General features: G+C 41.5%; 1 protein-coding gene across 1 annotated transcript; it reads left to right on the top strand.

Moving 5' to 3' along the window:
- Positions 1–1,028: 1,028 nt before the first annotated feature.
- On the top strand, positions 1,029–14,519 carry slc12a1 (solute carrier family 12 member 1). The gene is made up of 26 exons (XM_069660371.1): positions 1,029–1,283; positions 2,319–2,459; positions 3,212–3,287; positions 4,088–4,183; positions 4,531–4,670; positions 4,773–4,883; positions 4,990–5,101; positions 5,242–5,369; positions 5,561–5,645; positions 6,357–6,508; positions 6,597–6,704; positions 6,793–6,916; positions 7,071–7,172; positions 7,399–7,554; positions 7,652–7,751; positions 7,867–7,978; positions 8,309–8,449; positions 9,054–9,160; positions 9,253–9,335; positions 10,279–10,398; positions 11,035–11,163; positions 12,531–12,642; positions 12,769–12,855; positions 12,984–13,119; positions 13,328–13,395; positions 13,479–14,519. The coding sequence occupies exons 1-26, from the start codon at positions 1,029–1,031 to the stop codon at positions 13,612–13,614; spliced, it is 3,117 nt and encodes a 1,038-aa protein (XP_069516472.1). The 3' UTR covers positions 13,615–14,519.
- Positions 14,520–14,940: the final 421 nt, after the last annotated feature.

Genomic DNA, 14,940 nt, shown 5'->3' with positions numbered 1-14,940 from the left:
CAGCCTGCGGTACAGCCAAGGTCATATTTTGAGTCATTAGCCCGCCTTTAACTGTGCGCATAAATCACTGTGGTGTATCAGTAATAAGGAAGTTTACCTGTTAAGAGGTCTTTTAAAGGCACTTCAGAAGTCATGTGGCTGTGGAGAAGTGCCTCCAGCATGTTCCTGTAACTCATGGTCTCATATTAACTCTCATTTGCTCATGAATATGGCTGTTTCTACTGTGGCAAAGAGATAACATCAGTTATAAAACTCTAATGGCCCAATATATAAGAACGGTTTCCCTCGTTATCTGAGATCCACTGCTTGTATCCTATTGCTAATGTATCGGAAACTAATATTTTATTATCATCTAATATTAGTCTTATCTTTTCTGTCATAGTCATACACATCCTAAAATATCTGTAACCTTGAAACTTTTCCTGAGTCACTTCAGCATTCCTCTATATTGTGAACTTTAACGTGGATATTTCCCAATGATTCATTCAGGGCCCATAGGTCTGAAGAAATACCATCCATACCCCCATCATAAACGGCAGAACACAGAACATCATGTGCTGTTTCCCTGCACTTCAGACAAAAATATTAGTAATCAATTCTCCAGAGCTCAGGCCGTGAGCGCCTTTATCTCTCGTTAGGCGTTTATGACTTGGTTAATCGTTAAGCAATGCCTTTGTGTCCCCTAGGATGGAGCAAGGACATATCTGACACCCCTCGTTCACTTAGGTTCACTCGCTGAGGGTTGATCTGGAGCGTTAGCCAATAGCTGGCAGCCGGGCTTTGACCCTGGGATGCAGGGTATAAAGGTAGGCCGCCTGAGACAAACCCAGCTTACGCACAAGACGCTCAGAGCAGCAGAGGAGATCTCCATATATCTAATCCTAGCCTAGTTTATACGTCAATAAACAAGGATAACCACACCAGTTGATGCAGTGCTCTGTTTTCTCTTGGATGACTGAAGACTTAAGACCTGCTCTGCTGTTTTACCCTCGACTGTGTAAATCTGAGATTCATCCTCAGCGTTCCTGATGGCGAGGATCAGGTCAAACGGTGGGGAGCACATTAACCCCGCTTATGATAGCAACCTGGATGAACCTCCTGCATATAACAACAACTTCTCTAATGGGGAGCACCGGAACATCAGGCCCTCGGTGGTCAGTGCCTTTGGCCATGACACTTTAGACAGGGTGCCCAACATTGACTTCTATCGTAACCCAGGCAGTGTGAGTGGCCACCGGGCTGTGCGACCGTCGCTGCAGGATCTGCATGAAGTGTTTCAGAAGGTGAGTGCATACATGTCTGTGAGAAGTTTAAGTTCTCTTCTTGTCTTCTGTTTTCCCTGTTATGGTCTGCAAACATTTTCTCTTCTATTATCTAATATGATACTATCTACACGTTTGTCCTTCATGCATCTTCTGCAGAAAGTTCTAACACTTGTTCCAAATTCAAGCCAAAAACTCTCTGCTGCTGATCTGCACGCTCAAATCACCAAGTTTAAAGACTGGAGAGAGTTGAAAGAGATATTTTACAGATGTTTAATCATTCATACATCATCACTTTCATTCTTCACCTCACGGATTGTAAAACTAAATAGAACACAGAAAGTTATTTCTGGGACACAACAGCAATTGACACACTTTAGAGTTTTTAGTGCTTTTTATTGGGCCGTTATACTGCCTTGTGTTGCAAAAGAACTGGGGTTATAGGTCATCTGCGTTTTATAGGATGAGCTAGATTAGCATTTAAGTAGTCTTCCCTTGTAGAAATGATGGGTCATTTAGGTTTAGGAGATTGCTAATATAGTGTGAATATATAAGGCCATTTATCACCCAATCAAACTTGGTCACCAGGAAGCAGTGATTAAGGAATCCTCCAAATTAACCAGAGAGATTAAATACTGCTGACTCCCAGTTTAAGCTAATGGTGCATTTAATGCACCATTATTTGGCTATTTACATCTTGAATTAATGAACGAACCTGACACAAGTTGCATGTTTGAAGTGGGGCATGTCAGGGCATAAGGTTTGGGCGGGGGCATCATTTCACAGTCAGTATACATCTTCCTAGAGAGCTAAAATTAGCTTGTTCTTGTTCTCTCCAGTCTTCTCTGTAGTTTACAGCCACACAGCAGTGTAGTCTCTTTTCAAACACCTTATCAATTTAAATACAAATCAAACCCCCTGTGCTGTGCTCTCCTTCTCTTAATTGCCCTATTTGTATAATAGAGAGGGCAGGGAAAGAGACGCACACGGCTACATGAAAAGACTATTAATGACATTCTTTAACTGAAAAGTGTTTTCTGTACTTTTTCCCGTCAGAATGGAGCGATCTCCGTTCCAGACACCGTGGAGGACGATGGCCAGGGCAGCAGCGGGACCCCCTCTGATGACGTGGAGTCTGCCGTTCCCTTTGACAGCAGCAAAGGAGCCGTAAAGTTCGGCTGGATAAGAGGAGTCCTGGTGAGTTATGTCGGGTCATGGCAGGCTCCCTCTGCTTTATAGAAGCGGAGTCGCTCCACATAACTGTGACCTGGCGTGAGCTTCGATAACACAGCGGTGGCCAAGTGATGCTTTTCAGAGCCTGGCAGTGATTTGCGTTTTCTCAAGAGCTGCTGGTTGATCATTTGTGCTGCTGGATTTAAGATGAAATATAGACTCTTAATGTTTAGTGCTCAATTCAGCTTAACTCAACATTACTTGCACAGTACCTTTCATGCTCACATGCAGCCCAAAGTGCGTCACGAAAGAACAAACAGATAGAAAATGAGAACGATGAGAACCAGAGACAAAAATGTTGAACACAAAAGAAAAACCAGTAAAAGGTGAAATATGAATAAATAAAGAGCTATTGTAAAAACGAAAAGTCAGACGAAGGTTAAAACTCCAAATTATTATTATTACCAGATTGTAATTATTTAATTTTATTTAGAAAATACAAAGAGACGTTTTTATAGTGCTTTTTAAAAAGTGAAGTTACATGTTTTGGATTGGGATTAAAATGAAAACAATGTTATTTCAACTCTAACCTGTTTTGTATTATATGTATTGTTTTTTATATTTTTTAATCTTATTGCCGACTTATTACGTTGTTCTATTTAAGTGTTTTACTTATTTTTATTCTAGTGCTGTGTTAATTGTTCTGCACCAAAACACATTCCTTGTATGTGTAAACCTACTTCTGATTCTGATATATGTTTTGTCGTCTTCTACAGGTGAGATGCATGCTCAACATCTGGGGTGTCATGTTGTTCATCCGCCTGTCCTGGATCTTCGGTCAGGCAGGCTGGGGTGAGTGTGACTTATGGCCAACTTCTTTTATTTTGTACTTGTGTTCAAGTTTTTCCTTTGCTTGTTACCAGCTCAGCATAGGTTCAGAACAGTTGCTAACTACACCGTGTATGTAATGCAAACAAACTCGACTGAGGCAACACGTCTCTATTTTCAATTTCTCCAGACAACATTATAAACATGTTGTCTGGAGCACCAACAGATCCTACGTGTCAGTGTTTTGAGAAACAAGGGAGATGTTACGAGTACTTCAAGGGACTCTGGGGACAAATAAAGGATTATATAGACTTCCTCTCATGAGCAGGGAGTGATTGAATGGGGCAGATTCGACTGAACAAGCCTTTTTTGAGCCCCAATAATGATCTAAAGCTGCTGAAGGTCTATTCTGAGAGCCAAGCCTGTATTAGCAGTGTGTGTGTGTGTGTGTGTGTGTGTGTGTGTGTGTGTGTGTGTGTGTGTGTGAGGGTGCGGGAAAGGGGAAATTGTGTAAATGGCTTCATGAGTGTGTTCATTGCTTAAGAACGTATCGATCGGCAGGGCATTTTGTTCAGGCTGCGTAACTAAATGGTTTTGAGAAGCAGAGAAAGCAGCAGGCAGAGCAGGTAGAGCACACGGCTGTGAGTTACAGCCTGCGGGCTCCTCGGGGGACTTTGACTCTGTCTGTGTTTAAAGGTGACTGTGGGGAGGACGGGTTCACAATCACAAGGTTTTATGACTGACAGCTTAAATATAGTGTCTCAGTATAAGTTGTGGTTGAAAAACGATTAATTTGAGCTGTTGTGTGTGCGTGTGTGTTTCAGGTCTGGGGATTGTGGTCATCGTTCTCAGCTGTGTGGTCACAACCATCACCGGACTTTCCATGTCGGCCATTTGTACTAACGGTGTGGTCAGAGGAGGTAAGACATCGTAAATCCCTGTGAAATATTTTGAATTCAACCAGTCATGCTGACATAAAACGCACTCGTACAACAGAGCCACAGCAGCTGGCACCGACAGTTTAAGCATTATTTATGTAAGCATATAGCCCGAGATGACCCACATTCATCCTGACATAAAATCTTTTACTGAGACAATGAAATGAGCAGCAGGACAGAGGGTGTGGGTAAAGACACACGGCTCAATGTCACCTCTTGGAGCCTTTTCTTTGTTTAACCTAACTTTGTGTCATTAAATCAATGAATCAGTGATGTGGCGATTAATCATCCACCACCATGTATCTGTGTGCGTCATTTTCCCATCTCAGGTGGAGCGTACTACTTGATATCTCGCAGTTTGGGACCAGAGTTTGGAGGATCGATTGGCCTAATTTTCGCCTTCGCCAATGCAGTGGCTGTTGCCATGTATGTGGTGGGATTTGCCGAGACCGTGGTGGAGTTGCTCGTGGTGTGTGTTGTTATACTGATCAGATAAATGCAAAATGGAAAGTGTGGAGATTCCTAGGTTATGAACTTACCCGTGCCTCTTCTGTCCCTTGTGTTGTTTTAGGAGCACGATGCCATTATGTTGGATCCATTAAATGACATCCGAATCGTTGGCTGTATCACAGTGGTGTTGCTGTTGGGAATATCCGTCGCTGGGATGGAATGGGAGGCCAAGGTGAGAGAGAAACTTTGTGCTGGTTGTTTTCCATCCTCTTGTACAATCGTAACTTATGACCATAACATAATTATTTTATATTATTTTATTTTTTTCATCCCAACAGGCCCAAATTGTCCTGCTCGTCATCCTGCTGATCGCCATAGTCAACGTGTTTGTAGGAACATTTATTCCTGCGACTGAAACCAAAAAAAGCCAAGGCTTCTTCAATTATAACTGTAAGACACTCTCACCAAACCCAATGCACAAAAGCGCTAATTTAGTTTGAAATGAAACGATTTCACTCTTGCACAAAGCACTGCTCACCTAATTCCATTTTTCACTTTCTCTTCCCCGCCCTCTGTCCTCGTTTTCACAGCGAAAATCTTCTTGGAGAATTTCACTCCAGGTTTTCGAGACGGTGAAAGTTTCTTCTCAGTGTTTGCCGTCTTTTTCCCTGCTGCAACCGGAATCCTGGCTGGAGCCAACATCTCCGGCGACTTGAGGGTAACTTTTTTTACTTGCATAAGAATCATGCATATGAATCAAAAGCTGTTCTGCCACATGATACAAAAAAAAGCACTTAATTATTTGTTCTTGTTGTACTCTGAGTGAACTCTGGGATCGCTGTTTTACATTAAACTTGTTTACAGAGACAGTAAGTGTTGTGCCTTGAATATGTTGATGTTGTTTGACAGGATGCCCAGGCAGCCATCCCTAAAGGTACCTTGCTGGCCATCCTGATAACTGGTGTCACCTACCTGGCTGTGGCCCTGTGTGTCTGTAAGTACAGTAATCCAGGGGTTCCCATCCCCCAGGCCGCGGACCGGTACCGGGCCTTGGGTCGTTTAGTACCAGGCTGTGAAATCCAATAGGTGTCTGCGACATTCCAAACATACACAGAGTCGGAAAAGTCGCATGGGCTGTGCGAAGTGTGCAACCGCACAGGACCTTGCACAGACCTGGCAACCCTGGCTTGGCATCCCATGACGTGATATGAAACTTTGTTTGTTATCAGTGAAATATATGAACGACACAGCATATGGACATATGACAGCATGACAGACGATGTTTACACTTTAACTGTTCGCAGAAATACGAACGGCGAATCGCAGTTATTGAGACAGGTAGAGAGCATGAGAAACACACACACGTTTCTGTGTCGTATCTGCTCCTCTCCGCGCCTCTGTCTCCTCCCCGCGCTCATGATAACTCTGATAAACTACGCATGGATCACCTCCTGCTCATCTCATTCACAGCATGTGGAGGAGACGTATTTTATTCTTCATAAAGGTTGTTCACGGAAATACGGGAGCGATTGCAACCCTATTAAGTCACACCCCCCTCACAAAAACCACTTCATAAGAGAGTTGCCTTCTGCCCGCTTCATGTATCCAGTTAGAGACTTGGTAGCACATACAAACATTGGAATATATAGTATTTCAGTTAGGCAGGTTGCTAAATAATACTTCATTCTTCTCTCCCATCCGTCAGCTGCCACTGTTGTCCGTGAGGCCACAGGAGACCCTAAAGACGCCAACACGTCTTTGATCGCGTGTAACGGTTCAGCTGCTTGTGAGCTCGGCTATGACTTCTCCTCCTGCGCAATAGAAAAATGCAGCTTCGGCTTGATGAACAACTTCCAGGTACACAGCCTTTCAATCTCTAATGTTGAAATGAGAAGAGCTTTTTTTTTTCATCTCTAATGCTCTCCTCTCCTCGCCTTTGGTTCAGGTGATGACCATGGTCTCTGGGTTTGGTCCCCTCATCATTGCCGGGACATTCTCGGCCACGCTCTCCTCCGCCCTGGCTTCCCTTGTCAGCGCTCCCAAAGTCTTCCAGGTCAGTAACTCACTTCGATTTAATTCTCAGCTGCTCATAGCTCCGAAAACTAAATATCTTTTCTAACTTAAGCTTTGTGTTTCCTCAGGCTCTGTGTCAAGACAACATCTACACAGCCCTGCACTTCTTTGCAAAGGGATACGGCAAGAACAACGAGCCAATCCGTGGCTACGTCCTCACATTCATTATCTCTGTGGCCTTCATTCTCATTGGTCAGTGTGGTTGTCTATCATTGCCTTCGAATGGATACATTTTAAAATGCACTGTATACTGTTGTCGGATTACAAAGTGACTTATATCTATTATGCACTGTGAAATAATCTAAGTTGAATATAAATGTGACTGTTTCTTTGTGTGTGTCTGTAGGTGATCTGAACACCATCGCTCCCATCATCTCAAACTTCTTCCTGGCATCTTACGCTCTCATCAACTTATCCTGCTTCCATGCATCCTACGCCAAGTCTCCAGGTGAGTTGCTTAATGTCAAAAAGTAGCTTATCATTGAAAAAGGTTGCCAGAAGCTGAGGGAAATCATCTAGTTTCTATCCCTAGTTATTATAGAAGGTACTCGCACAAAAAGGAAAGATTTAGGTTATTTGTTTCAAGACAAACTGAGTTGCATTAGATAACTAAATTTGTACTTTTTCCCAACTTGTTCGTATTTTAACTTTAACTTCTTTCTTGCTTTTCCCAGGTTGGAGACCAGCGTATAAATACTACAACATGTGGCTCTCCCTGATGGGAGCTTTGCTCTGCTGTGTTGTTATGTTTGTCATCAACTGGTGGGCCGCTCTGCTCACATACGCCATCGAAATCCTCCTCTACATTTACGTCACAGTCAAGAAGCCGGGTGAGCTGAGTGCACATGTTACGTTGCATGTTTGGAAGTGCACTTGTGATTCCTGCACGATAGAACTGACCTGTTCGGACTCTTTTTATCTCTTCAGATGTGAACTGGGGTTCGTCCACGCAGGCGGTGACATTTGTGAGCGCAGTCAGCAACGCTCTGTCTCTGTCTGGAGTCGACGATCACGTCAAGAACTTCAGGTAAAAGTCTGCATTGCAACTTGTATTCAACAGAATGATATAAAAGAGAAAAATGTGCCTCAAATGAATGTTAAATACACTGTTAAATATGTACACCATCTTGCTTCTGTCTCAGGCCTCAGATCTTAGCACTGACAGGTTCCTCACGCACCAGACCAGCTCTCCTGGACCTGGCTCACTCGTTCTCCAAGAACTATGGACTCTGTCTCACCTGTGAAGTGTTTGTGGTAAGGTTATATTATAATCACAATACTTGCAAATGCAAAACAATGGATAATACCATGGCAGCACATATCATCTTTCCAAAATCTATATTTAAATTTCAACCTTCTATACAAATCGAGATTGGCACATCAAGCCAATTTAAATTGTGCAGGCTGCAGACTTAAAGTGAATAACAAGCAGAGAGGAGGGAAATGCCAACTGTCTGGATACCTGAGCTTAAAGTTTAGGCTCTGTCGTGTCCTCTGAATATGAAAAAGGTTCAAGTGGCATATTTTTCTCTGTGAAATACACACACATTCACACTCACATACGGCTGTATGATGTCTCTGCAGGGCCCGCGAGCCGAGGCCCTCAATGAGATGAACGCTGGCATGGAGAGGAACCAGATGTGGCTGAGGAAGAACAAACGTAAGGCTTTTTACGCGGCCGTGGCCTGTGACGACTTCAGGGAAGGAACTGAAACCCTTCTGCAGGTCAGTGTGGTCATGATCGACATAACTGAAAAGAAACAAACAAGCCAGTTAACCCAGAAAGATCCATATGATTAATGTGTAACCTGCAAGTGTTGATCTGAGGGAGTCGGACTTACACATTGCAGAAACAGGTTTTATTGTCCCATTGCTTCCTCACAACACCGAGTATCTACTGCTGTTATGACTCAGGCTTGGACCTGTCTTAAGGATCTTTAGTGCAGGAGGAAGAAGAGGGGAGAGTTAATGAGGAGCAGGAACACAGTCTTATGGCTCTGGCTATCGCACTCTCCAGATAAGGCCTCGGTTCATTGTCAGGATTGCTTACTTCAAACAGCACGGCAGATTAAAAGCTATAATTGATTAACACTGCGTTGGATGACTCCCTGCAGACAAAGTGAGATCTGCTGAGTGATCGGGTCATAATTCCTGGCAGTAAAACAGTTTTACAGCCTTCTTGTCTTTGACACTCGGGGACTTTTTCTCGTTAATAAAGAGTCCAGGTTTTTACAACTGCAGTGTGACACGATGTCTGTGCTGCCTCAGTTTAACTGATTGTGGGGTTTTATCTTAATGCAATAAGTGAATATCCTGCTTTCCCTGACAGGCTTCTGGTCTTGGCCGCATGAAGCCGAACACGCTGATGATTGGCTTTAAGAGGAACTGGAGGAACTCAGGCACAGAGGGGGTGCAGAGTTATGTGGGAATACTGCAGTAAGTCACAAATAAACACACTTACACACACAGAACAATAAGAAGGTGTTTGTGTTGAAGCGGTTTCCTCATTCTGTTTTCCTCTTTGACAGTGACGCGTTTGACTTTGAGTACGGGACAGTGATGCTGAGGATGAAACAGGGACTCGATGTGTCGCACATTGTCGAGGCAGAAGGTCAGAATGAAAACTTCTTAATCAGAGATACTTCATTTATCCCGGGTGGGGGGGGGGACTTTGGGCTGTACAGTTGCTCTGACACAGAGAAGCATGAGGAAATATAGGAGATAAAAATACAAGAAGAAGTAAGAAATAAGGAAGATATATGTCAAGTAGGTGCAGTATATATACGATAAATAAGAAATAAAGATACAATATAAAAATAATAAGAGTAAATACAGTTAAAAAGTTAAGTTAAGTACAGCAAGACAACATTGCTAAATTAACAGTATAAATGCAGTATGTCAGATTAAGCAATGTGCTGTAACCTACAGGAACTCCTGAATCAGTCTGACTACATGTTTGTAGATAAATTACTTTTCAAGCGAGCTACACGAAGGTTGGTTTGGTAAAAGGATAAAACACAATGACAGGAAATCAAGTAAATAAAAAGAAAGAAAAACATTTGACACAGCAAAGCAGAGAAACATAATACAAAAATGTATACTCCTTAAAACAGTATGAAACATTACTTTTACAGAGAGATTAGCAGGGTCAAAAATCATCTCATTCTATCAAAGAGAAGAGAATTTGCATGTCTCGAGAGTCGAAGTCAACCAGTAATGGTTTCATATACATTTTTTTTCCCACTAAAGGAATAACAAAAGTAATCCAGTCAAAAGCTGCACTGAAGCAGTAATGAGTTAATTTTTATTCTAACAACAACCTACAGTAACCGATAATAAAATAAGACTGATAAGCCAGGGCACTTTGTTCTGTAGATTACAAAGTATTTATAAAGGTCGGATAGTCCACAGATAAGATGCAAAAACAACAGTTTACAGCTGTGCCCCTCTCGAGATCTGAACAATAACAAAGATAATCACTAATAATGGCGCACGTGTTCACAATGGATGCACGTTTATTATAAACAGGAGATTGTATCGCGGGTGTGTTTCAGATGAGATGCTGAAGGCAGAGAAGGACCAACGTGCGCTGGACAAAGAGATGAACGGAGGGAAATCAAAAGGACTGTTCAGGAAGTCCAGGAAATCCTCTCAACAAGTGCTCATGACCAGAGGTATCTCTTTGAAACATTTCAAAGGTTTAATCAAAACTTTTTAAATAAAGGTAGCAATTTAAATACGTGGAGAAAGAACGTATCTATATCTATCTCTGTCTCCTCCTCACACTCATATTTCCAATGAGATAAAATACATTTAGCAAATGAAACCAATGACACACATCTTTTTTTGGAAACTTCTCCACACTCCCATTGAGAAATAATTGAATCAAGCGCTCCAGCTAAAGATGTCTCTGGGGGTGTAATCCAATAATATGGTCCCTTTCGTTCCAGTTTGAAGAGCATCTCTTAAGAGCAACCCTTAAACCCAGACAGCAGAGGGTGCGGGCAGCCGCTCACTCGATCTGTCTCTGTCTCTACATCACACACACAATCACACACACACACATCCCTGAGCTGCGTCTTGGCAGGACTGTGCTGGTCGTTAGTATGCAATCTGGATCGCACTCATTGGAACATTAAACCTGAGAGATGGCTGCTCCTGCTGATGTAGGCTCAGCTCTTAATGTTGATTAGCGCTAGTTCTCCCATCCAACTTAACTCTCCACGCTCGCTCGATGATTTACATTCCCTCCTACTGTCCTCCTCCCTGCTGCAGCTCTCATTTCTTGTATCTCTTTCTCTCTCCTCCAGTGTCGGTGTGCGCCCCTCCGCCCCCGCATGTCGCCAAGATGAATGAGATGCTGGTGGAGGAGAGCATGCAGTTCAAGAAGAAACAGCCTAAAGGCACCATTGATGTGTGGTGGCTGTTTGATGACGGAGGTACGTGTTGGTTCTGTGAAGCAGCCTTCTGTTATATACCTCATCTTAAGATTGCAAAAGATAGAAGCACAGAGACACTTCAAGTTCTTCTTAATGCAGACAGATCGAAGAAATCTAACCGAATATAAGAAATAACATCTCAACTCTAAAATTGAACTAATACACAGAACAATCCACTTTATAAGGTGACATTCAAATTAATTTAGTTAAAGCTCCAGTGAGGAGTTTTTTGGTGGTTATGAAATATACTAAAATTAATATTGATGCATATATATAACCTGCAAAAGCAAGCAAGATCAAAAGTGACAAGATGAATTATTTCTTTCTAAATACTTTCAATGCGTGTAAGCGCTGCGGCAGGGTAGGTGTCAGACGAGGAGGTTGACAGCACGTGGGTGAAACAGCCTTTGTTTAAATTTTTCACCCCAAAGAGTCTCGATGAGTGATATGTTTACATGATAAAAGAAAGCAGAAGATTTTTCACCAGAAAACACAACTTACACATGTACAGGACAAGTACAGAAAAGAGATAACAGGTAACAGCTAAAATCTGTAATAGAAGACACAGTCTGTTTTTTGGCGGTATCCCTGAAGGAAAAACGGTTCTCTAAAGCTTTTTATTAATTTAAAAAAAACGTGTACACAAGTTATTTAAACACATTTCAATTCGTTTGAAACGCACACAAAATATACTGTAGCCTACCATCTGGTTTTGCCAAGTCAAGTTTGCAATCTGCTAGCTACCTGTGCAGAAACGTTGATACTTGTGAAGGTGGCGGCTGCACCGGCGATCATGACTGCCCATGTCCGTGATTAAGCTTTAGCTAGATCATAGCGCCATCATCTGGGTAAAATACCATAACACAATTAAAATATCTCTCTCTGCTTTTTATACTAGTATGATGGTCGCACCAGTATAAAGGATGCAGCCCACTTTTTATATGAAAAAATGTATTAAAAGTGCGTCTTATACACAGAATTTTACGGTACTTCTTTGCCCACAGGGGGCGCCAAAATCGTCACAAATCGAAAGTTCCTCATAGAAGCTTTAATGATATTATTTCAAAATATGATAATTATCTATAAAAGCAACTCAGTCAATTCAAATCTTATTTATAAGGCTGCAAAACAAACAATCTGTACAGTCTGGACACAATCTGTCCAACAGCCAACAAGAAAAACCTTCAAACAGGGCAAAAAGAGGATGAAACCTGATGGAAATACTTAAATACGTTTTTTTAGATCCCCTTTATAAAGAAGACAAACTGACAAGGGGCGAAAACATTACCGCCTCTGCAAATATGAAATAAAAAGATACATATGTGGAATATTGCTTTTAAAATAATAATGCCATTTCCCTCCCTCAGGTCTCACCCTGCTGCTCCCCTACATCCTCACCACCAGGAAGAAGTGGAAGGACTGTAAATTAAGGATCTTTATCGCAGGACAGCCCGGACAAACTGAGAAGGATAAACAGGAGTGAGTGAAAGAAGAAAACTCATGAGCTAATAACATCGATTTAGAGGGCATTTTATGTGGCATTAACTGAAATAATGTCTGACATTTATATGTATGTTAATCATCGTGTACTCCTGTGTCCTACAGGATGAAGTCTCTGCTACACAAATTCAGAATTATCTGCACTGACATCAATGTTATTGATGACATCCACATCCAGCCCCACCCTGACAGGTAACTGACTTATAAAAGTGACAGAGGACCAGATGGCGCAACAGTGATAGTAAAATTTAATCACCTCCTTAATGCATAATTTGATGATGAAAAGGAGTCAGCTCATGTTCTTATCCGCTTCCATCCAGCTTGAAGAAGTTAGGTGACATGATTGAGCCTTTCCGTCTGCATGAGGGGTCCAAAGACTACGCTGAGGCTGAAGCCATGAAGAGAGAGCATCCCACCAAGATCAGCGACGAAGAGCTGAGCAGCTTCGAGGAAAAGGTAAAACTACTGAGTTCAGACCTTAACAGCAAAAATAAGTATGGTAACAGCAGAATAAGGTTAAAATGCCTTGTTAAAAAAATTGCTGCTGGTTAAGCTCAGTTGGTAGAGCAGACACCCCATATACAGAGACAATGTCTTCACTATATGATCAATAAAGGCAAAAAGGCCAATAAAATCATCTTTAAAAAATACTGTCGTCCTACAGACCAACCTCCAGGTACGACTGAATGAAGTGCTTCAGGAGAACTCCAAACAAGCCAATCTAATCATTGTGTAAGTATAACCTTCTGTAGCCTGAATAACATTGGAAGCGAAGGGGAACAGTCTCTAACACACTCTCTGTGAACCCCCTGCAGGAGCATGCCCATCGCTCGTAAGGGATCTGTCTCTGATTTCCTCTACATGGCCTGGCTGGACATTCTGACCAACGACCTTCCTCCCACCCTTCTCATCAGAGGCAACCACAAGAGTGTGCTTACTTTCTACTCATGAGCACCCTGCAGGCTAAACGGTTCAGGACAGGTAGCTGTAAAGGAAATAGATGGTAGATCCATAATGATGGACTTGGGTCATAAAGTGTGAAAGAACCTTGGATGATGATTTTCAGTCCTCCAGACCAACGCGGCAGTGTAACAAAAGCATGTTTAGTTCAGTTCTGATGGGGGCATTTTTACTTCAAGTGCTAAGAATATAAGAAATACCAAAAAGAAGAGTTTACTTATTTGACAAAGTTTGTAAGAAAAAACATTTTCAGTCATAGCTTGTTAGTGTTTAACCATTAACATTTCCACCCTTTTGTCTGGTATGAGCTGCTTCATGATACCTTGTGAAACACAATCACAATGCACAACACTGTATTTCTATCAGTGTACAGTTTAAACTGCTATGCTATTCTAAAAGACCTCTATGAATGCTGCCAATGAGGAACCATATACTCATATATTAGCATATGCGTAAAACAAAACATAAGCACATAATTTGGGGTTGGAGCAATGTCAAATCACATGTCTTCCTATCTTGGTCAGATAAGTCAAACATAGGCAGAGGCTGCTGCTTACACAGCGTGGCTGCATTGCCTGCTGCTGTGATTGTAAAATACATGTACATAGTAGATGTCTGAATTCACTAGAGGATATTTTTGGAGCAATGAAACCTTTCATAAATGATCACCAGCATCTGTTCTATTAAAATAAAGTAATAGATTGATTTATTTTTTAAACATTCTTTGATATTCACTGAGTGTAAAATACGCAGACTGTTATTATAAAGCTGTTTACCTGTTCCACACTACACTGTTTAGATGTTTTAATGTTGTTATCACGGTAAACGTCTTGTTTGAAGAAAATTGAGTAAAATAAAAGATTGTAAAGTCAATTATTCTGTATATTTCTGACTATTGCCTGTATTCCTATTTAAATATAAAATTTTGATTACCTTAAATAAAAACTTCATAACATTTTGAGCCATTCTTGTCTCTTTCATTAGTACGGTTGTTAGATGATATAATGTCAGTAGCAGTGTTTGAACTTGTATATTATTTCAGCATTTTAATTTGGATAAACTATACTCTCAATTATTAGTTTTTTCTACTTATATGCTTGTTGTTATATGCACATTAAAGTTTAAACTAGCCAGCAGTGTGTGCCAGGCAGCTTCGACAACAACAAAATACATCATGATTTTTCCCGTTTTAATGGTGCAAGGTCTGAGAGAATCTGGCATTGTCAAGTAGCGTGATTTGGACATATTTAACTTAATTTCAAATGATGTGCAACTATCTTTACAGTTAGATTTCATGAATACAAGCATTATATAAAA

This window comes from Semicossyphus pulcher, unplaced genomic scaffold, assembly GCF_022749685.1.
Source record: "Semicossyphus pulcher isolate SPU_LCO1_2020_fin unplaced genomic scaffold, fSemPul1.0.p SCAF_1, whole genome shotgun sequence".
Classification (NCBI taxonomy): Eukaryota; Metazoa; Chordata; class Actinopteri; order Labriformes; family Labridae; genus Semicossyphus; species Semicossyphus pulcher.
Note: the sequence above shows the minus strand (reverse complement) of the source record. Positions and strands in the feature narration are given on the sequence as shown.

Excerpts from the sequence above, each read along its gene's own strand:
- slc12a1 (XM_069660371.1), top strand. The coding sequence starts at position 1,029 with ATGGCGAGGATCAGGTCAAACGGTGGGGAGCACATTAACCCCGCTTAT. Across the intron at positions 7,173-7,398 it reads ATCCTACGCCAAGTCTCCAG|GTTGGAGACCAGCGTATAAA; the intron begins GTGAGTTGCTTA and ends TGCTTTTCCCAG. Across the intron at positions 10,399-11,034 it reads ACAAGTGCTCATGACCAGAG|TGTCGGTGTGCGCCCCTCCG; the intron begins GTATCTCTTTGA and ends TCTCTCCTCCAG.